The following is a 26,560-nucleotide window of genomic DNA, read 5'->3' on the forward strand; positions in this document are numbered from 1 at the left end:
AAAGTTCATAGTGTGTTTGTTTTGTTCAATGGTTCTGTACAGCTTAGCGAGGAAGCTGTTTACTCATTCCAGTATTGCTTTTCACAGTTTTACTTTTAGGCAAAGAGCCATTAAGAAATGTGGAAATGTACAAGCTATGCCAGAAAAAAGAAGCTATGCGCAAAAATACACCCTGAGGTAAGCTGTGGCAAATAAATTTACTTTTAATACTTACGGTTTCATAGGAAGCAAACACGAGAAAATTCAGACTTGAAAATTGTCGCTTCATCAGTGACTGAAGCGCGTATGGTAATAAGACTATTTTGTAAACAAGACTCACCCATATTTTGTCACGCAGCGATTAAATTGAAAAAAAAAATCCTATTTCTTGTGCTAGTCTTTCACTGTTATGTCAACTAAAGGTGGAAAATTTAAGCTAACCCAGCTCACATCTATTTGTAGCTAATCACACAAATCAAAACAGTCCAGAATATGTATTTGTGGCTAGTGTTACCATGGTTTGCTTTGACATACAAGGCCTTAAGTCGTATAAAATTAACGGCTCTAATCGTCACACTTTCGCTGTCATTCGAGGTCAGGAAGACTTTTTGCTTGTCTTCCGACAGTCGCTTATTTTAGCAGTTCTTGAAAACCGATTTAAAAACGTTTGTTGTTCACTGCCGAATGACACGGAAGGCATTCAATTCATGGCCTTCAAGTTTTTAACACTCCAAAATTTGAAAGTGAAGAATGATCATCGCAGTTAATTTTCCAATTTAAGCAATTGGAAAGAAGAAGCCTGAAAAAATCAGGGCTTCAACGGGATTCGAACCCGCGACCTCCGCGATACCGGCGCGATGCTCTACCAACTGAGCTATGAAACCACACATTGGGAGCGAGGTCAATTAATTGAGTTCATATCTTCCCGTGAGGAGTGAAATGATATGAAGTTTACATGAAATAATTCATATATGAACTGCGGTTGTAGATGAAAGTGAAGAATGATCATCGCAGTTAATTTTCCAATTTAAGCAATTGGAAAGAAGAAGCCTGAAAAAATCAGGGCTTAACTAGCTACATTTTATTAGTGAGTCGAGCTTGGTTTTGTAAGAGTGTCTAAAACAAGTTATTTATTCATGCCAAACCCAAGTTTTTAAGTGTGTTGGATTCCCTCTTAAGCTTGGTTTGGTAAACTTGAAAAGAAGTGACTTTTTCCCATATTCGTCAACAGAAAAATTCCCACATTTCACTATTAGACATCAAATGTACACCTCTCCTCTACAAAATCACCCTCATATATTGCTAGAAGAATAATGATATTTGTTACTTTCAAAAATGAAGGACAAATCGTCTAAGAACGTACGTTTCTAGCCCGTTTCAAAGTAATGAGTGATTTTCGTGCAATTATAGATTGCCATGGCCATTAACTGTTTTCGATATATTAAAATTTAGCTTGGCAGTGAGTCCTAGAGGACACAAACAAAGGAAATTGAATGACATGTTAACTCACTTCTTTTGTTTGAGTCCTCTAGGCCTCATTATCAAGCTAAATTTTAATATGTCGAAAGTGACCTATCGAGAATTTAAGAATGGTGCCTCAAAGATGCCATAAAACGTATTGGCATTTCACAGGAAAACTTTTTTGCAAAAAAAAAAAAAAAAAAATGAAAAAGAGAATTTTCCCCTAATATTTTTGATGCAGTTCAGTTGAAGCATATTTGGAGGCATTTGTAATGGTCTATATTCACTATGACCTTAAAGATGATCATTTGACCTTCTCAAACTCGTTAATAATTATCAGGTTTACACATCAAAAACAAAGAAAATCACAACCGTGAAGGATACCCGGTGTTAATTAGAATAGAGTTTGAAGATTTTTCTTCTCCGTTTACTCCTTAGGTTTTGTTTCGATTGAGAAGATATATCAAACACTCGAGACAGTGTTTCATTGGCTATCCAAACACCTCAAATTTCGTCAAAACTCCTCCGCCGCGCGTCATATTTTCAACTCTCTTCTCGGTGTTTGGATATCTGGATGAAACACTGTCTTTCGCGTTTAATATATTACATGAAACACTGTCTCTTGTGTTTGATATGTTATATCCAAATTAGCCATGCGGTCTTCCAAGAAGACAGTTATTACAATATCGTTTTGGACGATCATACTGAAATTGTTTCGACCTAAAATCACAGCTATTCGGTGACCGAATATTTGCGAAAAAAAAAAAAAAAAAAAGAGACGCTTTGTTGGTCTTTTTCTCATTGCTTATAGTGAGAATTTTGTCGTGTTTTGGCTTTTCTATTTGTTTGTACATCTGCATATCTTATCTCTCGCACCATTTTGCTCGACCTTGACTGAACCGCAATGCCTGTATTAAAGATAGCAATGTCAGGATAATTTTCAGCGAACGTTCATGTTGCGCTTTACACGGCGTGGAGAATCTAGAGGAGAATCTAATGGAACAGGGCTCGCGAGGTTGTCCTCTTTTTATCAAGTTGTGTGAATAATGATGTTCCACTCGCCACCTGAAATTTCCGAAGATGAATTTTTAATTGCATGGAAAGCACTCCGTGTCTGCGCGCATGCGTGCAGAGCACTTGGAAACTGCATGTGATTAAATCTTGCATTACTTTCTGACTGACAGAAACTTCCTGTTAAGCTTTCTACTCCATCATCAAACGATTTTAATCCGTGACATGGATTGTGGATAAAGTTATAAAACTCGGGAGCTAACTAGAATGGCTATGAATAGGTTGAATTTGAATTGGGTGAATTTTATTGCTACCAAATTACCACAGAAAACGGTAAAATAGATTATGATTGCAAAACGGTTAACAACAACTATAGAGTAAAGTTGCATAAAGGAAATTATAAATATTACTCAAACTCGTAATTTGCATAGGACGAGAACTCTCCAAAGACTTCATCCCATTCCCGAGTGCAAACCAACTTCCGTGAATGTTCAACGAGTCTGAAGCGAAGAGATAAGGGGACTGGACAGCCATCGCGATGATTCAAGTGGCGGGAATGAAGAAGAGGCAAAGCTTAGGGCTGACGAGCGGAGAAAGGAGGGGAAATACCACAGCTTCAAATCGATCCGCTGCTAACAGAACCAGCAGGCTCTGAATACATACAGCGACGGAGACATCGGAAACAAAGACATACAGCTTACAAAAGGCCTGACCAAAAAGACCGCCTACCAGCCAGGAGTTGATATATAACTCTGTTATAACTTGCGGGAACAAGAAAATCGGTAACAGCAGATCGGACACGGCCATGTGTACTAACAGAAAGTTGGTAGTTTTTCTCATGGTTTTTGTCTTGTACACAATTATTCCGATTAAAGTACTCCCAGTCAACGAAACAATAAAGATCAGCCAGTAGGCGAAGGTTTTTCCAATTTCCACTGCTGCAGGATTACTGAAGCAGCTCGTTGGGTGAGTCCCGTTTATTGCTGAGTTCGAGTCTTCCGGCGTCGTAAAGTGTACTAGTTTGTTGGCTGTTAAGCACTGCTTTATTTATATCGTGGTGAAGACGGGTGTTACTGATACGTCAAATGCGCATTAAGCAGCTGAGAGATTTGACATTTTAGTTTCACGTTTGACCTGGTCTTTAGATAATAAAAATCTTAATTGTCTAAGAATTTTCGTTCTGCTTCTAGCTTGTGTCCCGTGTAACCTTGCATTTAAAATAGTAAACTTTTTTGTTGTTGTTAATTGTTGTTTTTCATATTTTTCATGTTTCGCCCGGCAGAGGCCCAAGTCAAGTTTTTTAAAAAGTGTAAAAAAGGTGCTTTTTGCTGATTGCCTGTCCCCATTTTCTTTTCTGTTCTTTTCTTTTCGTTTTCGTTTTCTTTTTCTTTTTTCTTTTTGTCTTAGCTAAACACACTACATACCCATCTTCAAGTGACTCTGACATCTAACAGAGCCTCCATAACATCGTCTTCGAACACCTTGTGGAGTGACAGCAGTTCCGATGCAAAGTGGCAGCCACGGGGAAGATAGTATCATCTTACATTTATATTTCTAACCGACCCACCGACTCCTTTCACGAGATAGAAGGTAATTGATAAAAACGAAGCGTTTTCATGGAATGGCCTATTGCAATTGCAGCGCGGTAGAACGGCTTATGGTCACTACAGGTACGCCGCCTTAACTCTTGCATTCGGTTTCTCATTTTGGGCCTTAACTGACAACCAATCAGAGTTCATTGTCTTGCAAAGATGATGGCGACTTTTGCGTCGAATTGCGGGTTTGAATGAAGAAGAGGCACGGTTTAGGGCTAATGATCGGAGAACGGAGGGGAAATAGCACAGCTCCAAATCGATCCAATGCTATCAGTACCAGGCTCTGAATAGACACAATCGTGGAAACATCGGAAAAGAAGACATGCAGCTTATACGAGGTGTGACCGAGAGCACCGTTTACCAATCAATAGGTCAGTCTCGTAGAACATTATTTCGACTAATGTGTTCCCGCTCAGCGAAATGATAAGGATCAGGCAGTAAGAGAACGTTATTCCAATTTTTCCTGCTGTAGGATTACTGAAGCAGCTTGGTGGCTGTGTTCCATTCATCGTTGTGTTGGAGTTTGATGACATGAAATTATGCTTCTGTCGGACTCCATTTATTAGCTGGATTGTCATCCGTTGATAGTGCTTTATTCATATTAAGATGAAGGCGAAATTATTTAGCCTGAACTGCCAATCATGCAGTAAATTAACCTGAAAACGCGACCGGATGGGTTTTTCAAACATCTTAATTTGCATTCGGATATTCGCGCAGCTTGAGCCTCGAATTTCCTTACAACCTTTAGAAAAAGTTTTATTTATTGTTATTATTGCTGTTTGTACGCGGTATTTCTTTTGGGATCTTGTATTGAAAAATCTTGCCGCTTTTAACCATAGGTTGATTATAAACATAATTACTGGGTGGCACCAGGTCCTAGCAAGTCCTGTCAATTTAGGAAAATATAACATCGTATGAGAAAAAAACCATTAAGGAGGCCCGAAAGGGTTTTTTGACCGCGCCAAGAATGGTTCCCAATGTACACGCGAGCAAATAACCCGCGAGAAAATCACGCAATATCGCGCGCGATAGCATGCGTGTGCGAGTTGTGAACAAACATGGCCGCCTCGGGCAACTTAAAAATGCCGGGTCCCTCTTCTGTTTTCGATAAAAGTGTTGTCTATAGAAGAAAAAATTGGAAAAAATACAACCCAGAAAGAGTCAGAAAAGAGCTCAAGTGGCACAAAGCTGGCCGAAAAGGGGCGAAAAAGGATATTCAAGAGCGAAAGTCGGCAGCCCCGTATCACGAAAAGCGCGACGATTGCGATCAATAGATCATATTTTGTTCCGCGGAACGTTGAAGTGGAAACTTCTGAACATTTGGATCTGTTGCATTCGTAATTAAAAACAGTAAGCAGCAAACGTTCCTAAATAACTCGCAGGAAGCTGAAAAAGAAAATGAAAATAACTTTGGATCCAAGATCGTGAACTTGGACAGGTTCGTGAAGGAAATGGAGAAATGCAAATCTTGCCATGAAAGTAAACATATTTCACCAGCAAACAAAATATAGCGAAGACTTTATTTAAACTTCAAAATATTTACAGAAGCTACAGACAGTATAATCAAAACAACATACACAATTCGTATGGAGTACTTGCCTTGGCGCCAACCACCAACTCAACGTGTTGCGCACAATCGGTTTCCCCAAGAGTGAAAGCTAACAAGAGGATTCTCTCCGTTGAACCTAGCGTACTTCTCGCGCTGTGCAGAATGTGCGTAAAGTGTCCTAACTGACTGCTGGTTTCCAGCCTTCTTACAACCAATCGGATTGGACAATTTGTTATAGTTATGGTTAGCAATTTTATATATTTGGTTTTATTTGCCAAGATGATTTGCAGCCTGCGCCCCAACTATGCATTTACGTATTGCGTAGGAAATATCATTCAGATGAAAATTGTTTTTAAGGGAATTAAACTGTCGGTCTAATTTCTTACTGTTTACGTGCGATCGAGATGAAAGGTTTTCGAAAAACGTGGTTCTAGATCCCCAGTAAAATACCTAGCGTTTGATATATAGTCTGTCATTATTCGTTGAGAATGTCAGTCGGCGAAGTTGCACCAGTCCTTTACTTTTTCTTTTTTTGGTTGGCGTCGTACGTCTGTTGCAAAAGGTATATGTTAACTTAAAGGAAGATCTCTGGAGATCTCACGTAGAGATTATTTGAAAGTGTCCTAATTGACTGCTGATTTCCTGCCTTCTTACAAGCAATCGGATTGGAAAATTTGTTATCGTTGTGGTTAACAATTTTATATATTTTGTTTTATTTGCCAAGATGATTTGCAGCTTACGCCCCTAACAATGCATTTACGCCTTGCGTAGGAAATATCATTCAGATGAAAACTGTTCTTCAGGGAATTAAACTGTTGGTCTAATTTCTTTCTGTATACTGCTAGGATCAGAATTTTTCAGAATTGTTCTTTGTCTACATATCAAACGCGGCTGTTGTAAAAGAGATGTGTCAACTTAAGGGAAGATCGCCAGAGATCTCACATAGAGATTATTTGAAAGTGTCCTAATTGACTGCTGATTTCCAGCCTTCTCACAGGCAATCGGATTGGAAAATTTGTTATCGTTGTGGTTAACAATTTTATAGATTTTGTTTTATTTGCCAAGATGATTTGCAGCTTGCGCCCCTAGCTATGCATTTACGTATTGCGTAGGAAACATCATTCAGATGAAAATTCTTTTTCAGGGAATGCATTTACGCATTGCGTAGGAAATATTATTTAGTTGAAAATTGTTTTTCAGGGAATTAAACTGTTGGTCTAATTTCTTCCTCTTAACGTTCGATCGAGATGGAAGGTGTTTTCGAAAAACGCGATTCTAGATCCCCAGTAAAATACCTAGCGTTTGATATATAGTCTGTCATTATTCGTTGAGAATGTTGGCAAAGTTGCACCAGTCCTTTACTTTTTCTTTGTTTGGTTGGCGTCGTACGGCTGTTGCAAAAGGAATGTGTTAACTTAAAGGAAGATCTCCAGAGATCTCACATATAGATTATTTGAAGAACGATCGGCGTAATAAATTAGTGTTGATAGCTTCAAAAATCCTGCAGCAGAGAAAATTGGAAAAACCTTCGTTTCTGTTTGATCTTCATTGTTTTGTTGGCTGGGAATACTTTAATCGGAATAATCGTCTACGAGACAAAGACAATGAGGACAAGCACCATCTTCTTGATATAGTAAACATGGCCATGTCCGATCTGCTGTTACCGATTTTTCTTGTTCCCGAAGGTTGTAACAACGTTGTATGTCGACTCCTAGCTGATAGGCGGACCTCTTGGTCAAGCCTTGTGTAAGCTTCGTATCTTCTTTTCTGATGTCTCCTCCACTGCTATGGTATTTTCCCTCCGTTCTCCGCTCATCAGCGCTCATTAAACTTTGCCTCTTCTTCATTCCCGCCTCTTGGATCATCGCGATGGCTACCCAGTCCCCATATCTTTTCCCCTTCAGACTTGTTGGATACTCCGCTGGGAAGCTAGTGTGTGCACGGGAATGGAGTGTAGCCTTTGGAGAGTTCTCGTCCTTTGCAAATTGCATTTTGGCAATATTTGTTGTACTCCCTTATACTCCTTTGGTTTTAACAACTGTACTTTACTGCACGATTGTTTTGAAGCGTAAGTCACAGCCGACTCCAGGCGAACGTTCGATCAACGCTGCACAGCAACAAGAGAAAAGGGAAAGAAATGTGTTTAAAATGGTCATTGCTATTGTATTAAGTTTCGCAGTATGTTGGGTGCCGTACACTATTTTTTCCTTACTAGATAAAGTGTCTTGTAGCACCATACATTATTATGTTATTGCACTGATCGTTGCTCGTGCAAATTGTGCCATTAACCCTTGCATTTGTTTGATTTTCAGTTGAAATTACGGCCAGAGTCTTAAGAGCCTCCTTACAAAATGTAGTTGTTTCTCGGTCCTGCAAACAAGTAATCAGGTAGGACTGATTGGTTCGTAAAGCAATTTACCAATATATAGTCTTTGATTACTCCTGGAAATTGTTTTAAGCAGGCTTATGATATCGATGCTCTATTTTTAAGAGACAAGCAGAATATAGTCCAACTGACCAAGTTAGTGGCAGGTGATTTTGTTAAGAACATCCACATTCTATTAGTCTGCAGATAAAATGTATGTATTGGACTCCATTTGCATTGTGTTTCATGGTTTGTCTAACAGGGCCGGGTTGTTCGAAAGCCGGTTATCGCTAACCCAGGACTAAAAATTAGCCAAAGTGTTTATTCATGTTTCATAAAAATGTTTTTAACTTGTTATGTTTCGAATATTTCAAGATTAATCAAGCTCAAAACTGAAGGACAAACAATATATACAGAAAATCTCACCGAAAAGTTACAAAACTGAAATCAAAATTCTCGCTAATCCTGGATTAATTTAATTCGACTTTGAACAACCCGGCCCAGATTGTAAAAAAAAATGTTATGGCAAGAAAAACAAGGCTGTTGGTCCGTCTTATCAAAGAGACTTTCGTTCTCCATTTAATGATTCTGAATTCTAATTTGGCGTCACCCGATGCCGTCATAAAACAACTGCAAGATGAGTGCATTTAAAAGATGATTTAAAGAACTTTGATGACAAAGGAACGAAATATATGTTATAGACATTTAAATTTCTAAATTTAAACTCCGATAAGATGCAAATTCTCTGATAGGGCATCAGGATAATTGATTTAATTGAGCTAGGGCTTTAACATTGAACATCCTGTGTACTCACTGACTCGTCTTGATGGACAATTTGATGAAAGAAAAACGAAAATTTAACGACATTCAATCATTCTTCGAACAGAGCTGAAAACAGCAGTGACATTCTGGGACACTGTCTGTTTCCAGTTTCATTAACGTTAAGATGTGAAATGAAAAGCAAATTGTGGCGCAAGCTGATAGGTCACTCCAATTTGTTGAGCTACTCGCCAAACAGGAACCTAAAACCTATAAATAGAGTGACGTTACTAAGTGAGCAGATTAGCTTGAGCCGGAGCGGAAAAAGAAACTAAACGGCAATGTCGGACAACGTGAATACAACTATGAATGGAACACAGCCATGGAGCTGTCCAAGCAATCCTACAGCAGAAAAAATTGGAATCACCTCTGCTTACTGCGTGATCCTCATTTTTTCGTTGGCTGGGAACACAGTCATCGGAATAATTGTCTACAAGACGAAAACTATGAGAAAACCCATCAACTTTTTCATAGTAAACATGGCCATGTCCGATCTGCTGTTTCCGATTTTCTTGATTCCTTGGAGGATTCAAACGCTCTATAAAGACTCCTGGCTGATCGGTGGTCCTCTTGGCCAGGTCTTATGTAAGCTGGTTTCCTTCTTACCAAAAGTTTCCTCTACTGTGTCTATTCAGAGCCTGGTTCTGATAGCAGTGGATCGATTTGGAGCTGTGGTATTTCCTCTCCGTTTGCCACTTATCAGTTCAAAGCTGTGCCCGTTCTTGATTCTCGCTACTTGGATCGTCGCGATGGCTATTTTCTCTCCACAGCTCTTCGTCAACAAAGTTGTTGAATATCCAGAAAAGCTGGTTTGTCAGCTGCATTGGAGTGAAGTTTTTGGAGAGTCCTCATCCTACGAGCATTACATGATATCCTATATTGTTTTATTCGGTTTTGTCCCGCTGGTGTTGATAGCCATACTTTACATTACCATCTATCTAAAGCTCAAGTCAAAGAAGATTCCAGGCGAACAATCAACCAACGCTGGTCAACAACGCCAGCAAAGGGAGCGGAATGTGCTAAAGATGGCCATTGCTATTGTGCTAGGGTTTGCAGTATGCTTGCTGCCCATCACTATCTTCTGGTGTATTCTCCTCTTTACGGACACCATCATATGGCCGAATTGTGGCGATCCATACTTTGAATATGTGGCTAGATTAATAGCTACTGCAAATTGTGCCATAAATCCTTGTATCTGTTTAATTTTCAGCAGAAATTACCGTAATGGGCTTAAGGCTCTCTTCAGATAAATTATTTTGAACAGCGCAGCAGCTGTTGATACTTATGAACAGTAGAGAGTATCAGTCGACCTAAAAGTCGTAAAAAACGTTTATTTATACTCTTGATTTGATTCAATATACACTATGGCCTACAGAACCTTTGCAGAACGGTTTTAAACTTTTATTTGGACACTGAGTTTGCCAACATTTTGCGGAAGTTATTATGTAAATTCGATTTGTACTTTTCTTAAATTCATAGGACGTTTTCAGCCGTTTTTAAAGCGTGTAAATAATTTTTATTTCAATACTACTTTTTGTTTGATTCCATGTACGCTTGATAAACTTCACAGACCGGTTTCTAACCATTCTTTTGACGATTGCTTTGCCATCATTTGTCGTTATTTCGTAAACTATTGATGTTCTTAATGATTAGGAAGCAATAAAGTGTGTGAATACTTTTCAGCAATTTTCTTAGTTTGGAAGCAATAAATTAAAGTGCGTGAAAACGTCAATACAGTATTGACTGGTAAAGTACGGCTCCGGGGGGAGTACTCCCAGAAAATATGGGTGGGGATGTGCGGCCCTCTTCACAAAACCCTTACCCTATTTATGACAAAATTCTGCCATATTCCCTACCCTATTTATGACCTGACCAAAAATTCGAAACCCTATTTGTGACCTGACCCTTAAATTAAAACCCTGTTTTAGACATGCGTTATAATTAGTTCCTTTGTTCAGACGGTTAAAATACCGTAAACATAATTTGTGAAGGGCTTTGTTGATTTTGTTTTCGACATTGATGAAGAAGTGGCTTCTTACCCACATCAAGGCTGGAGAGCAATAACCATACCCTATTTATGACCAAAATGGCCAAAATCTGCTAAAATTGATACCCTATTTATGACCAAAACAGCTGAAAACCCATACCCTTTGGGGCCGCACATACCTGTATAGCCTATATAGGAGATTAACCCCCATGGTAAAGTACGGCCGATTCCCATTCTTCAGCCATTTCTATGTAAGATTGTTTTTTCATCACTCTCTCACAGTTTTAGTAAAACATATTAAGCACCCTTTCTCTTTTGTCTTTGTTTTACTCAGCAGTATTTTATGAGCTGCTTAGGTGCAGCACCAAATCATGATGTCCGACGCAAAAGTCTGAACACGGCTAATTCTGAAGACAAAAGACATATGCAAAAGTTCATATACTAACAGTCCCTTTCATGGGAGACTAACTTGTATTTTCAAGAAAATGTCCTTGTGTTTTTCACTCTGCTGAGCTTATTATACAATTTTTGCCAGCTGTTTGTGAAGTAGCCTTGATGGTTCATTGTTTATGCGTCAGTAGTAGGACTCAGTCTCTAAAACAAGTCCCCTTTTTTCTTCTTCAGCTTTTGTTTATCGCTTTAGGATTACGCCTTTTATGATGGACATTTACCTTGCTTACTTTTCTGGTAAGGTTGATGTTTGGTTCAATTTTTAGTGAATATTTTTTCCACGTAAAGATCCAAATGGTTTGTTGACTGGGTGGGAAGCCAAGACAGGAAGCTTCTGTCAATCATTTGCACGTTGTTATCACCTGCCGTGTACGGAAGGTTTTCCTTCAGACACTTACTTTCGTACCTTATACAATTTAAGCTGTTGTTCACTTTATAAGTCTTCAGCTTCCATTTCAGAACTCCCCTCAGTCTAAGTGAAACAAATTAAACACCCTCGTCCCTTTTTCTCCTTTTTGTATTGCCACTGTTTTCTATGCAAAGTCAATTTGCATTGGTAACTGACACCCTAAAGACTATATGCAAATGACAGTATAAAACAATTTACTACCCCTCCCCTTTAAAACAAGTTATAAGTCCCTTTTTTCTTCTTCAGCTTTTTTTTTTGTTGCTTTGGGATTACGCCTTCCAAATACCCTGGTTATCTTTCCTGTTGAGGTTGATGTTTGGTTCAATTTTTAATGAATATTTTTTCTACGTTAACATCCAAATGGTTTGTTGACTGAGTGGGAAGCCAAGACAGGAAGCTTCTGTCAATCATTTGCACGTTGTCATCACCTGCCGTGTACGGAAGGTATTCCTTCAGACACTTACTTTCGTACCTTATACAATTTAAGCTGTTGTTCACTTAATAAGTCTTCAGCTTCCATTTCAGAACTCCCCTCGATCTAAGTGAAACAAATTAAACACCCTCGTCCCTTTTTCTCCTTTTTGTATTGCCACTGTTTTCTATGCAAAGTCAATTTGCATTGGTAACTGACACCCTAAAGACTATACGCAAATGACAGTATAAAACAATTTACTACCCCTCCCCTTTAAAACAAGTTATAAGTCCCTTTTTTTCTTCTTCAGCTTTTTTTTTTGTTGCTTTGGGATTACGCCTTCCAAATACCCTGGTTATCTTTCCTGTTGAGGTTGATGTTTGGTTCAATTTTTAATGAATATTTTTTCTACGTTAACATCCAAATGGTTTGTTGACTGAGTGGGAAGCCAAGACAGGAAGCCTCTCTCGATTATTTCCACGTTTTCATCACCTGCAGTGTCCAGAAGGTTTTTCTTTAGACTCTTACTTTCGTACCTCATACAATTTAAGCTGTTACTCACTTTATAAGTCTTTAGCTTCGATTTTAGAACCCCCCTCAATCTAAGTGAAACAAATTAAACGCCCTCATCTCTTTTTCTCCTTGTTGTATTGCCACTGTTTTCTATGCAAACTCAACTTGCATTGGTAATTGACACCCTAAAGGCTATATGCAAATAACAGTATAAAGGAATTGACTACCCATCACCCTTTACAAATGTTTCATCCCATCACTTCACTCGAGGCCGCGGAGGCGACAGGGACACACCCTTCCACCCAACGAGTAAACCAGGCTTGATCTAGCTGTCTGGTTCTATTTTCGCCTGGTCTTAGGCTTGTCCCAGGCCGGAGCGATTCTCCATAACTTATTACCAAGTCATTATTACCTATATTCGGGATAGAATATTAAACTATGTTTGATTCGACATAGCAGTATTTTTAAGCTTCATAAGTGCAGCAAACTTTATTTATTTTACAATAAACCGTCAGGTGCATTAGCCCAAGAACCTAGTCATTAAGATAGTTGGCGTTTTCTTTCCACAGTTAGAGAATATTCATTATTTGATGTAAATTGCAAGATCTAAATGGTATGCTGACTGAATTAGAAACCCGAACAAGAAGCTTTTGTCAATCACTTACATGCTCTTATCACGACCAGTGCCCTGAACCTTCTGCCAAATGAGGAAGTTCTCCTTGAGATACGTACTTCCGTACATCATACGATTTTCAGTGTGATATTTATTGCGTATTTGTAAGTGTAAATGCCGAAATCACCTTTGATATTGCCTAGCGAACAAGTGTTATGCGTTTGCCTGTTCAAACGATCCTGGAAAATAACTTACGGGGATAATAGCCGGCTCGGCGCTTTCGAGCAAATTGAAGCATTAAGGTGTCTGGCAACAGTTTCTAGCACATTTCCAGAAGCTACACTTTGAAGGATTAATACTACCATGTTTAACAAGTGATGCTACAATAATCGTATCACTCTAATGCCCAATCATAGGGAAACAAGTTGCAGTCATCAGTTTTATGAGGCGCCCTCTGTAAATTTCAACTATGGCCGTTTGGACTAGAAAAAATCAAATTCCTCAAACTTTCTCAGATGAATGGTCTAGATAATTGATTCCCAAAAATATAACTTTCAGTTCAATTCGATTCGTATTTTAGCGCTGGGGCCACCATCTTGGTTTTGCCCCGCTTAGAGGGCTTTCAGGGGCCATTTTAGGGCACATTTTAGGGCACATTTTAAACAATTTGCCATACAAAGAAAACGATATAAATCCGGGTAAAAACCCTTTATTCGAGACAAGCAAATGTTTCTTGTTGCATTGAGAGGCTGTTTTGGCAATTTGATCATCACCTGATTTTTTTACGGAATTTTAAATTTCTTCCCTTTCGGACTACTCATGAAGCGCCATCAAAAAGCAAAGTTTAAAGGAAAATATCGCCAGAAGTACATCACTTGAGATCCCAAAACTACCCTCCACTTAAAGAGCGATGTCTCACCTGTAATAAAATTTCGGTGCAGTTAAAACTGTAAAATGTTAGAAGAAAAAGTTTAAACTGTGCTTTTGTCAACAAAGACCGCCGTCCTAATTAGCATAATAACGTGAAAATAACCATGCACAGAGAAAATAATGATATATTCCACTTACCTCGCGACATGTCGACAACTGGATGTTCCAGGATGCCTCATGTTATATTTCCAGTATGTTTCAGCCACATTTTCGGTGATTAGTGTACGAAATCACTCTCAGACATCGCCACGGTTAAGCAGATTTCAACTCTCCGAAGCCCGCTTCATAACATCTATCAATATTATTTGTCTTTCGTCTCATAAGCCGCCGTTTACAAGAAGTTTAACAATTTGCTGAGATCCTAACTGACCCAGAAGTCTGTTAGCAGCCTTTAAAATCCTCCTCTTAATGGAGGATTCTCATCAAGAACTCGTTTAAGCTCAGTTCTGTTTTGATCTGCTGTGCACCGGCCATTATTCCACAGATTGCGTTACATTTGACAAATGCACATTCCAACGGGTAGGGGTAGGGTGGGTAGGAAGTGAAAATGTAACCGACATTAAAGCCATTTTACGCATTTCTGTGACTAAACTAGTAACTGGCTTTCCCAGAATGATTTGAACACGAGCTTCTGCTTGCAGGCATTTTCTAGGTTATTTTGGCAGGTAGGTGGGGGGGGGGGGGGGGGGGGAGTAGTATATTAAAAAAAAAAAGAAAAAGAAAACGATAGACAGTATCAGGTCAAAAGATTATGATCTGTGTATCTTGATCAGCTTTATCAGTTCATCAGTGAGGCCCTATTAGAGGGTTTTAGGATACTGGATATTTGGGTAAAAAGTTAATAGGATGCAAGAAATTAAGGGGAAATATTAATGGGTAGAGCATGTTTAGATCAGATGAAACAGGAAATTAATTGAGTAGGAAATCGTTTAGCTGGATTTAACAGGATACAAGATATTTAGGACAAAAATTAATAGGATAAGGGATACACTGACATCCCCCCTTCTCCCACTATGGGGCCTCAACAATGGTCTGCTATTTAGGTAAAATAAAAGTATGTCAACTGCTATAAGCATATATTCTGGACTCTTAGTACTAGTCACGGTGGAATATAAAAGTTTTGTATCAGATTTTAGGGGTTTTGAGGTTAGGTAACGCAGCTCCTTGTTAGTAATTTCGAAGCCCAAACTTGTTACGCTGAACAGATAGATAGAGACGGGGCTGGAGAAATAAACAGAGAATTAAATGTGTCCTGAATTCTGTACCGTTTAACGCGAATTTCTTACATGGCAACCTTTGTGTCTGCAAAGAGATCGAGGCACAACATTCCACACTATATTTGTAAACAACTATCCTAATCTCATTGACAGCCATTAGTTTTTGACGAGAATTTTCATTTATTACAAATAGAAAGCGAATAGAACTCCAATAAAAAGCCTCTTACTTTTTTTTTTTGTTGTTCAGCATTATACTTGAGTCTTTCGCTGCCCGAAATGCCATCAAATGCTGCAAAAGGCAACAGACTCACAAGTAGTGCGCAAGAAGTAGTGATAAGCGGCGTTTTACTGAAACTCCTTTTTCTAAGCGGTTCCACTTTTGCCTCAGATAAGGAAATGCTTAGAAAATTACTGAAGAACAATTTACAGTACGGTTCATCTTGACTTGTTCCTGAAAGGGAAACCCTATTTGACAAGGCCAAAATATGATATAGAGACAATCGTGGTGTTCACCCTGTCCTAGCAAATTCTACTCTTCCAGTCCCTGCTGAAGAAATTAAACCTAAAGGCTGGGCCCTGAAAGTGACGAAAAGGCCACTCGTTTCAATGAAAAACCAAAAAAAAAACTACCTTGAAGAAAAGTTTTTCTCGGGTCAGGAGACGGCCATAAAAGTCGAAGCAATTACTGTAGCACAAAAGATGAGGCGCTCAAAAGATGAGGCCAGAATTAGGCGGTTCACCTGTGATAAGTTCCTGACTCCTTGCCACGTTTAGTCCTTCCTCTCGAGAATGGCTTCAAAGCTCGGAAACAGGTAGGAGAAGGTCTTCCAAGAAGACACAACAACCGCTGAGAATCAAGCTGCAGATATTTTTGACAAGTGTCAGTTAACTCATCCAATTGCATGCTTATGACTCATTCAACTTGTGTGCCTTAAACGCATCTATAATGTCTTTAAAAAGCTAGGCGTCAACACTAGTGCTTCGCTTGATAGATGCGGGTATTTTAAAGCGCGCTGGATAGGGTTGAAAACTAGTCTTGTGCAGACATGCAGCTGTGCTCCATCACAGAACTGAACGACACTAGCGGCTGTGGGGTGCCTCAGGCTCATAACGAATGGTACCTACAAAATACAAACGTGTTTCCGCTATATTAAGAAAACGTGGAAAAAATAGATCTTAGCCAGGGTTATTAGAATCCACAAAGAAAACTGGGGGTAGTCATTAATTTTTCCGAGATAATTAGCTACTGCTGACGGTAAAATTTTTCTGAAAAAAGGGGAAAGATATTTCTTCACAGATTCTCCTGAGGTTCGCCTTTACATGCAGAAAAGTAAACATATTAAAAAACATCTTTAAACTACGTGGTAAGTGGTAACATAAAAACCACTTTTGATATGTATTTAATAACAGAATCGTCGCAACAGCGCTTTCAGCGTCCCTGGACAGCACTCCTTTGGCTTAGCCAAAATACAGTCTACATAACTTTTCTTCACATCCAAAAACTAATGCATTGTTGAATAGGCTTGCCACTTCCAATTCATACCATAAAATGTAGCTGTAATCACCCTTTTTACAAAAGTTGAATGAGTTGTTTCATCCTTTCGAAAACTTTGTCGGTGTCTGTTACATTTTTTCCTGTTGCTTCCCAAGTAAGTTAAACATTGACGTCTCTCGCAGTTGTTTAGCGCGCGCATTATGCCATCTACAGGATTGGGCCGAGCATGGGTAGAGTATAGACGTGTTTTTGCTAGCTCCGCTCAAAATTCGTATATGGAGGCCTCTACATGGCAGAAAAAGGAGAAAAGTTCAGACGAAAAACTCATGTAGAGAGAACTGGGCCAACTTGGAGAAGTGTATCCAACTCGTCGGAAGAAGAATCCCTTTCACCGTTGGAGAAGAAAGCCAAAGTCAAGTTGCACATGTCTGACACGGTGCAATCGAGCGAAGAAGACGAAACCGCCGCTGCCGTGGAGTTGGCTAATTCTGTAATGCCGAAGCTAGACCTTGTTCTGCAGAAGTTAGACAACATGGAAAAGAAATTGGACATCCTTGAGGGTTTTGTGAAAGTGGTCGATGGAAAGGTTAACAAGTTACAGGATAAAGCTGAGCAGTTTGAAAGCTTCAGCAGGGACGCCACAACAAAACTGAAGGTGTTAGATGAAGGAATGTCGTTCGCAAATACAGAGATAGAAAATTTAAAGAAGAAAGTAAAGCTTCTGGAACAAACTATCCAAGAAAATACAGTAAACACCGAAAACAAATTCAAGGGAAAGATCGAGGCCTTAAGAAACGAGAAGTTGTATATGGAGGTGTATCAAAGACGGGAAAACCTTCGCTTCTACGGCATTGCTGAATCTTTCCACCTCTCAGAAGAAAATGTCAAAGAGGTGTTAATTGGCTTTATACAGAAGGAACTTAACATCAGCGAGGCGGATTCTTTTGAGTATCAACGAGTGCACCGCATTGGCAAGCGCGACCCATCGCAAGAAAAACCAAGACCAATAATTGCACGTTTTTTGCGATACTCCGACAGAGAGCGAGTCATGTCAAGTGCAAGAAAGCTGAAAGGAACTGGTTTCGGAATATCGCCAGACCTTCCGAAAGAAATTGTGGACCGCAGAAAGGAATTAATGCCTAAGTTCAAAAAAGCAAAAGAAGACGGAAAATCGGCGTTCTTCAAAAGATCAGAGCCGGACAAACTTTTTATTGAGGGTATACGAATCTTCTAATTTCTTTGGAACATAAACTCTCTATCTAGGTATTCATAACATGTAAGCCTCATTCACACTTGTTCTTAAAAATGGAGCTGCATGCGTGTCATCTAGTTAGCGCAATGCGTGCAAGACCTATTCCATTAGTAGCGCAATTAACAGCTTTTATCGCTGGCTACTGTTTTACATACATGTTCAATTGTAGTTGTAGGTGTTATAAATGTTTTTCTTTTGTTTCTTTTTCCTTTTCAATATTAATTAGTTTTACCTTTTTCTTGTTCAAGAGACATGCAAATTTTTTCATTAGCTCATCTACTAAAGATTACTATCTCATTCTCTGCAACTGCTCGCCTTTCCACTTAAATATGTCCTTAAAAAGTTACAAAACTTAATTTAAATTTTGGTATCCTATCCTTAAATGTTCGGGGGATAAGATCTTTTGATAAACGAAAAGCACTTTTTCATTGGTGTATGAAGGATAAAGCTGATATAATTTTTCTACAAGAGACCTACAGCACATCCGAGGTGGAAAACACCTGGAAATCCCAGTGGAGAGGAGACTTGTTTTTTTGTCATGGTTCTGAACACAGCAGAGGTGTCTTAACACTAGTCAAAGAAGGGCTTGACTGTATATTTGAGGTATGTAAACAAGATAATCTAGGTCGGTATATCATTCTAAAAGGTCTTGTTCAAGGTCAATCTTTTTTATTTTTGAATATCTATGCGCCAAATAAGACCAACGAACAATGCATCTTTTACGACGAAATACAGAACGAATTCGACAAATTGGAAATTGACACTGATTGCAAAATAATAATAGGTGGTGACTTTAATGTTATCCGCGACCCAGATTTGGATGGATCGGGAGGATCTCCAAAATTGAAAGAATCGTCCAAAAAGATAGAAAATCTATGTTTTTCTCTTGACCTAATAGACATCTGGAGAATCAGAAACCCAAAATTAAAACGTTTCTCCTGGAGACAGAAAACTCCAATGATTCAACGGCGGTTAGATTATTGGTTGATATCAAATAATATACAGGAACAGGTTGATAAGGTCGATATTATCCCTGCTATTAGATCTGACCATTCCGCCATTACGTTGTACATTAATGGTATAGAGAACTCAACCTATGGACCGTCTTTTTGGAAATTCAATGCAAGTTTGTCAGAAGATAAAGAATATGTAGACCTAATTAGAAACAAAATCGGTGAATGGGTAGACGAAAGTAGAGAAATCGAAGACCCGCGGGTTACCTGGGATTATTTAAAATATAAAATACGCTATGAAACGATTGGTTATAGTAAGAAGAAAGCAAAAGAGAGAAGGTCAGAGCTGGTAAATTTGGAAATTAGACTAAAAGAGTGTCAGCGAAAATGTGACGAACACCCAAGTGCTGAAAATCTCTGCGATTTAGAAGTTCTCAAATCAGAATACGAACGCCATTATGATTATATAACACAAGGAGCAATCATAAGATCTCGGGTGAGTTGGTATGAAGAGGGCGAAAAGAATAGCAAGTATTTTTTAAATTTAGAAAGTGCTAAAAAGAAAAAGACATGTATACGGAAATTATCCGTGGATAATGATTCATATATAACAGACCCAAAAGAAATAATGAAAGAGATTCATGATTTCTATGAAAAACTCTATGATAGAGACTCGTATAATTTAGGTGAGAATTCAATTGATCGTTTCCTTAATGAAGTGGATACTAAAAAATTGTCTGATGAAGAGAAAATGACTTTAGATAAACAACTTACTAGATCCGAACTGTACGAAGCATTGAAGACATTTCCGAAAAACAAAACACCTGGAAGTGACGGTTTAACTGTGGAATTTTACTTGGCGTTCTGGCACGTGGTTGCAAAGTATCTCGAAAAGTCTCTAAACTTCTCTCACCAACACGGTCAACTATCAACTTCGCAAAAGCAGGCAATGATTACCCTATTGGAGAAAAAAGATAAAGATAGACGATTTATAAAGAACTGGCGACCTATCTCACTGATCAACGTAGATGTTAAAATTGCATCCAAAGCGTTTGCTAGAAGGCTGGAGCCAATCCTGCCAGAACTTATTCACCATAATCAAAATGGTTTTATCAAAGGAAGGTCTACATTTGATGCAGTTAGAACAATCGATGATTTACTTGAATTGGCAAAACTCACAAATACAACAGGTATTCTAATGGCAATTGACTTTGAAAAGGCATTTGATTCTCTGGACCATACATATCTATTTAAAGTATTGGAAAAATTCAATTTTGGACCGTATTTTTTACAATGGGTAAAAACATTTTATACAAACATATCCAGCTGTATCTTAAATAACGGCTTTACTACAGATCTTTTCTGTATCCATCGTGGTGTACGACAAGGTGACCCTCTATCACCTTTATTATTCATCTTAGCTTTGGAAGTTCTCGCATGTCAAATCAGGCAGGATAAAACCATACAAGGAATAATGGTCAAAAACGTGGAGATCAAACTCACGCTTTTTGCAGATGACATGACTTGTTTTCTAAAAGACATAAATGCATATTCGCGACTTTGTACAACTTTAAAGGTTTTTTCATTGCATTCTGGTCTCCGAATTAACGAAGATAAAACAGAAGTTTTTGGTATCGGCCCACATAAACTAGTACAAAATGACTTTACCCACAAAGTGCGAAAATCAATCAAGATATTAGGTACCGTTTTTGACTATCACAAACCATCACGAGACAAAGCAAACTTCGACTCAATATTCAAATCTATTAAAAAAACGCTGAGTATGTGGAAGTGGAGGGGTCTTACCCTGATTGGTAAGATTCAAATAGTTAAGACCTTCATTATTCCAAAATTTTTGAGTAAAGCGACTGCAATCTCAATATCAAACGATTTTGTCAAGGAGATAAACAGACTGATTTTCGGTTTCATTTGGAAAGGTAACGATAAAATTAAACGGACCGCGCTTATCAATGATATTGAAAATGGAGGACTAAAAATGCTTGATATTGAATCCATGATATCGGCTCAAAGAGTGATGATCTTAAAAAAGTATCTAGGAGAGAGCAACAGCACTTGGAAAACTATTTTAGATGATTTCTTTTTTGGAAATATAGGTGGAAAACTCATCCTGTTCTGTGATTTTGAAACTAGTAAACTACCGGTTCATCTTCCAATATTCTACAAAGAGTGTCTAGAGGCATTTCGTAATTTAAAGAAATCCAAGGTAGCCACCTATGAGGATGTTGTAGACCAAATTATTTGGAATAATAGGAATATTGTGATACACGGAAAATCTCTTTTTGAAAAACATTTGTTTACTAAAGGAATTGTTAAAATTGGTGACTTGTTATCCGATACGGGTAAATTTCTTGAAAGCCCTAAAGTGTTGGAAGCGAATCTATCTCCAATCCAGTACTTCAAATTAATAGGAATTGTAGATGCCATACCAAAAGAATGGAGATTAATTATCAAAGAATCACATATTCAACATCAGCAACTATATCCTCAACAGCATTTGGATACAGTGTATATTTATATCGACGAAACCAAATCGGATCTGTTAAAAGCCTCTTCAAAACTTTTGTATAAAGGATTTAAAACAAAGAAACAAACTCCTTCAACCGCCAAAAGGAAGTTGAAGGACAAATATCCAGAGGTTACAGAAGACTGGAAAAAAATTTATTCTTTACCATTCACTGTCACACTTGAAACAAAAATTAGAGAGTTCCAATATAAATTATTAAACGATATAATTTTCACAAATGAGAGGTTATTCCGTTTTAAAATGATTGAATCACCAATGTGCACCTTTTGTTTGAAAGAGGTCGAGTCCCTCGAACATTTGCTCTTTTATTGTGATACAACAAAAGACTTCTGGCGGGCTTTTTCTTCTTGGCTTTCAAACCAGAATGTATCTTTGGACACTTTGACATTTGAAAATATATTGTTTGGAGTGTTCAACAACAACGAAGACTTTATTATCCTGAATCACTTGATACTGCTAGGAAAGTTTTTTATTTATAAATGTAAATTAAATAAAATTAAACCAACATTAACAATATTTTTAGCAAAGACAAAAACCGTTTATTACATTGAAAAAAAAATAGCTACCAAAAATAACCAACTTTATAAACATTACAAAAAGTGGGAAAAACTAATGCCATCTCTTAATAATAGTTGAGCTTAATTTGTAATTTCTCCTTCTCAGCATGTCACTAACTTACTTTCTTTTTTTTTTTTTTTTTTTTTTTTTTTTTTTTTCTGTATTTGGGTAGCTGCACTATTGTAAACAACGCATTGTATATTCTTTAGGTATAATTAGGCTACGATTAGTAATTATAATTTGTTGTATGTAATCTATTGTAGTTATGACGTATTGTAAGTATTGTAACTAGTGTTATGTCTTGTGTTGTATTGTATGTATTATAACCCAAAATGTTGAAAAAAAATAAAAATTACAAAAAAAAAAAAAAAATCTACAGTTGAATTTCAGTATGATTTTTTTTCTACGGATACGGTAAAAGCTAGTTTTTCAGCTGGAAGCCGTTCATAGTTAGTGCTTAGCGATATGCTGCTTTTCTGGTAACCCCGGGTTTTAGTACAGGCTCGTAATTTTAGTGCGAAATTTCTTTCGGCCACAATAGGATTTTTTTTTTAAGTCGCACGCTTGGTAGGATAGTTAATTACGTCACTAATTCCAACCCAAGCGCGCGCCTGGCGTTTAAACCATGCCTTACGTAATGCACAAACCGTGTGCCCACAAAAAAGAAGGCACCGGCCTTAACTGCCCTGCAGTAATTTTCTGAGCATTTTCTTTTCTGATGCAAAAGTGAAACGGCTAAAAAAATGCAAAGAGTTTCAATAAAACGTCGCTTACCATTACTTCCTGCGCACTATTCGTCAGTCTGTTGTCTTTTGCAAAATTTGATGGCACTTCCGGCAGCGAAAGACACAACTGTCTCGCTTATCTGATCTAAACATGCTCTACCCCATTAATTTTCCCTCCGAATTTCTTGCATCCTATTAATTTTTTAGCCAAATATCCAGTATCCTGAAAACCTCTAATAGAGCCTCACTGATGAACTGATAAAGCTGGTCAAGATACACAGATCATAATCTTTTGACCTGATACTGTCTATCGTTTTCTTTTTTTCTTTTTTTTTTTTTTTTAATACACCCCCCCCCCCCCCCCCGACCTACCCTGCCAAAATAACCTAGAAAATGCCTGCAAGCAGAAGCTCGTGTTCAAATCATTCTGGGAAAGCCAGTTACTAGTTTAGTCACAGAAATGCGTAAAATGGCTTTAATGTCGGTTACATTTTCACTTCCTACCCACCCTACCCCTACCCGTTGGAATGTGCATTTGTCAAATGTAACGCAATCTGTGGAATAATGGCCGGTGCACAGCAGATCAAAACAGAACTGAGCTTAAACGAGTTCTTGATGAGAATCCTCCATTAAGAGGAGGATTTTAAAGGCTGCTAACAGACTTCTGGGTCAGTTAGGATCTCAGCAAATTGTTAAACTTCTTGTAAACGGCGGCTTATGAGACGAAAGACAAATAATATTGATAGATGTTATGAAGCGGGCTTCGGAGAGTTGAAATCTGCTTAACCGTGGCGATGTCTGAGAGTTATTTCGTACACTAATCACCGAAAATGTGGCTGAAACATACTGGAAATATAACATGAGGCATCCTGGAACATCCAGTTGTCGACATGTCGCGAGGTAAGTGGAATATATCATTATTTTCTCTGTGCATGGCTATTTTCACGTTATTATGCTAATTAGGACGGCGGTCTTTGTTGACAAAAGCACAGTTTAAACTTCTTCTTCTAACATTTTACAGTTTTAACTGCACCAAAATTTTATTATAGGTGAGACATTGCTTTTTAAGTGGAGGGTAGTTTTGGGATCTCAAGTGATGTACTTCTGGCGATATTTTCCTTTAAACTTTGCTTTTTGATGGCGCTTCATGAGTAGTCCGAAAGGGAAGAAATTTAAAATTCTGTAAAAAAATCAGGTGATGATGAAATTGTCAAAACAGCCTCTCAATGTAACAAGAAACATTTGCTTGTCTCGAATAAAGGGTTTTTACCCGGATTTATATCGTTTTCTTTGTATGGCAAATTGTTTAAAATGTGCCCTAAAATGGCCCCTGAAAGCCCTCTAAGCGGGGCAAAACCAAGATGGTGGCCCCAGCGCTAAAATACGAATCGAATTGAACTGAAAGTTATATTTTTGTGAATCAATTATCTAGACCATTCATCTGAGAAAGTTTGAGGAATTTGATTTTTTCTGGTCCAAATGGCCATAGTTGAAATTTACAGAGGGCGCCTCTTATATATCAGGTTGACTGTTAAAAACACATTTAATTTTAGCTTTAAGCCCTTTTAACTAAAAAACAACTGCTTACAAAATTTTTTAAAAAATCTGTTAAGAGGGTTCAGAGCCACTTTAAATTTTCAAAAAATTACCTAGCTGTGAACTCTCTCCAAATAATTTCCAATGACAAATGGAATAGTATTTTTCGGAATTTCAGGAAGGGTGGACAGCCTTGCGAGGTATGCCGAATATTTCGGAAATTTCTTATCGGGAATTTCCGCTCCACTTGACTTTCCTCCCGAAATTACTGAAATTTTCAGTTGAATGGTTCGCTTATCGGAAATGCACCAATTTCCGGATTTTCCGGAATTTTTCTCGACAAATTTCCGTAGCATTTGTCTCCGGTTCCAAATTTTCAGAATTTTTGATTGCATGGTAAGCGACCAATGAAACGAGGACCCATGATTAGAATATTGATATATCAAGCGTGGCCGGTTATTCGAACTAGACAAAAGATCAAGCAACGTCGCCCTGCATTTTGCCCGTGCAAAACGAGGTGCAAGGTTTCATTTGCATTTTTTTCTTCAGTACCTTGTGGTCAGAGTTGAGCTAGATCTGCTTCAAACGAAATCCTGATAATGGCGGACAACTCATCCAACTAAAAGAAACTGTTTGAATTTTGCGCTTGAAAGACCTTGGCTACACGCAAAGTGGTTATTTGCAGAGCCCACAAGAAACACCAACAAGTTTACTGAGGGTGTAACAAAGAAAACAAGGTGAGAGTTAAGTTTCATTTTGAATTGGAGAGAGAATAAGCTGCGCGGCCGAGAAGCAAATGCCATCAGTTAAAACGAGAAGTACTCTAGTATGACAGTGGGATAAAAAGCACTTTCTTGAAGTCTGAAAAATTTAAGCTAACCACCACGATGACGCTGTTGAATAAAGATTTTTGAAATACTTCCGCATGCGCAATTTGTGGACGGCATCCACACAACAAGATTGTGAAACTGGTTATTGTGGGGTTTGCGCAGTTTTATATATTTAAAAACGTTATTCTCCCTGACTCACTCTTCTAAACGTTATTTCACATTTCAGAACATGTTGTTTGAGTGCACCGGCTGTGGTGACGACCCTTTTGGAAAATCGTCAAGCCTACATCGCCGATCTTTATGATGTCTGCGAGGGAACATAAGTCGTTCCTGGTGCTGCTATGTGTACCGTTCGTTTCTTACCGCCTTTCTATGGAGAAAACTGTAACTACAAATGGAAGTGCACAGGCTACAAGGACAAAAAACAAAAAGAATCGACAAGGAGGGTAAAGAACGCTGCATAACAACATTTTAAAGCTAACCACAAGGCTTTAATCCGGTACTCATTTTACTGCGCATTTCTAAGCACCCCCGGCTATAAAAAACTGGCACGTCAATGTTATTTCTATCAAGCACAGTCCATGAAATCTTCTTGGGGGACTCTGTCTTTATCTCTCGGCTTTTAAACAGTTCATAATGTGTTTGTTTTGTTCAGTGTTTCTGTGCGGCATAGCGAGAAAGCTTTTTACTCATTCTAGTATTGCTTTCACAGTTTCAGGTAAAGAGCCATTAAAAAATGTAGAGGTTGACAAGCCATGCCAGAAAGAAACTATGCGCAAAAATACACACTGAGGCAAGCTGTAGGAAATAAATTTACTTTTAATACTAACGGTTTCATAGGAAGCAAACACGAGAAAATTCAGATATTTTTGTCGTTTCATCAGTGACTGAAGCGCTTATGGTAATGAGACAATTTATGTAAACAAGGACTCGCCCATATTTTGTTACGCAGCGATTAAATTGAAAAACAAATCCTATTTCTTGTGCTACTCTTTCACTGTTATGTCAACTAAACATGGAGAATTTAAGCTAACCCAGTTCACATCTATTTCGTAGCTAATCAAACAAATCAAAAACAGTCCAGAATATGTATTTGTGGCTAGTGCTACCATGGTTTGCTTTGACATACAAAGCCTTAGGTCATATAAAATTAACGGCTTTGATCGTCTTTCGACAGTATCGTTTATTTTAACAGTTGTTCAAAACTGATTTAAAAAATGTTTGTTGTTTATTGCTCAACACGGAAGGCATTCCATTGATGACCTGCAAGTGTTTAACACACCAAAATTTGTGTTTTAATATAACTAGGTAAATTGTATTAGTGAGTCGAACTTGGTTTTGTCGGAGTGTCTAAGA

At 38.2% G+C, this 26,560-nt stretch overlaps 2 protein-coding genes, 1 long non-coding RNA gene and 1 pseudogene across 3 annotated transcripts in view; 3 read left to right on the top strand and 1 right to left on the bottom strand.

Moving 5' to 3' along the window:
- The first annotated feature begins 6,842 nt into the window (after positions 1–6,842).
- LOC149115746 (QRFP-like peptide receptor) lies at positions 6,843–8,004 on the top strand (annotated as a pseudogene).
- A 700-nt stretch (positions 8,005–8,704) lies between these two features.
- Positions 8,705–10,029, top strand: LOC110060132 (RYamide receptor-like). The gene has a single exon (XM_020766885.2). It carries the CDS (start codon positions 9,061–9,063, stop codon positions 10,027–10,029), a length of 969 nt encoding a protein of 322 aa, XP_020622544.2. The 5' UTR covers positions 8,705–9,060.
- A 6,990-nt stretch (positions 10,030–17,019) lies between these two features.
- LOC149115747 (uncharacterized) lies at positions 17,020–18,364 on the top strand. The gene has a single exon (XM_089285124.1). The coding sequence runs from the start codon at positions 17,095–17,097 to the stop codon at positions 18,037–18,039; it is 945 nt and encodes a 314-aa protein (XP_089141250.1). The 5' UTR covers positions 17,020–17,094; the 3' UTR covers positions 18,040–18,364.
- A 3,642-nt stretch (positions 18,365–22,006) lies between these two features.
- The window catches only part of LOC149115748 (uncharacterized), a 94,674-nt gene continuing 90,120 nt past the window's right edge, over positions 22,007–26,560 (bottom strand). Inside the window, exon 2 of the long non-coding RNA XR_016206119.1 lies at positions 22,007–22,271. This is a non-coding gene — a long non-coding RNA (uncharacterized LOC149115748). The remainder of the gene's footprint in view (positions 22,272–26,560) is intronic.

The sequence above is a fragment of the Orbicella faveolata genome, unplaced genomic scaffold (assembly GCF_042242905.1).
Source record: "Orbicella faveolata isolate gen_17 unplaced genomic scaffold, um_ofav_v1 contig_13, whole genome shotgun sequence".
NCBI lineage: Eukaryota > Metazoa > Cnidaria > Anthozoa > Scleractinia > Merulinidae > Orbicella > Orbicella faveolata.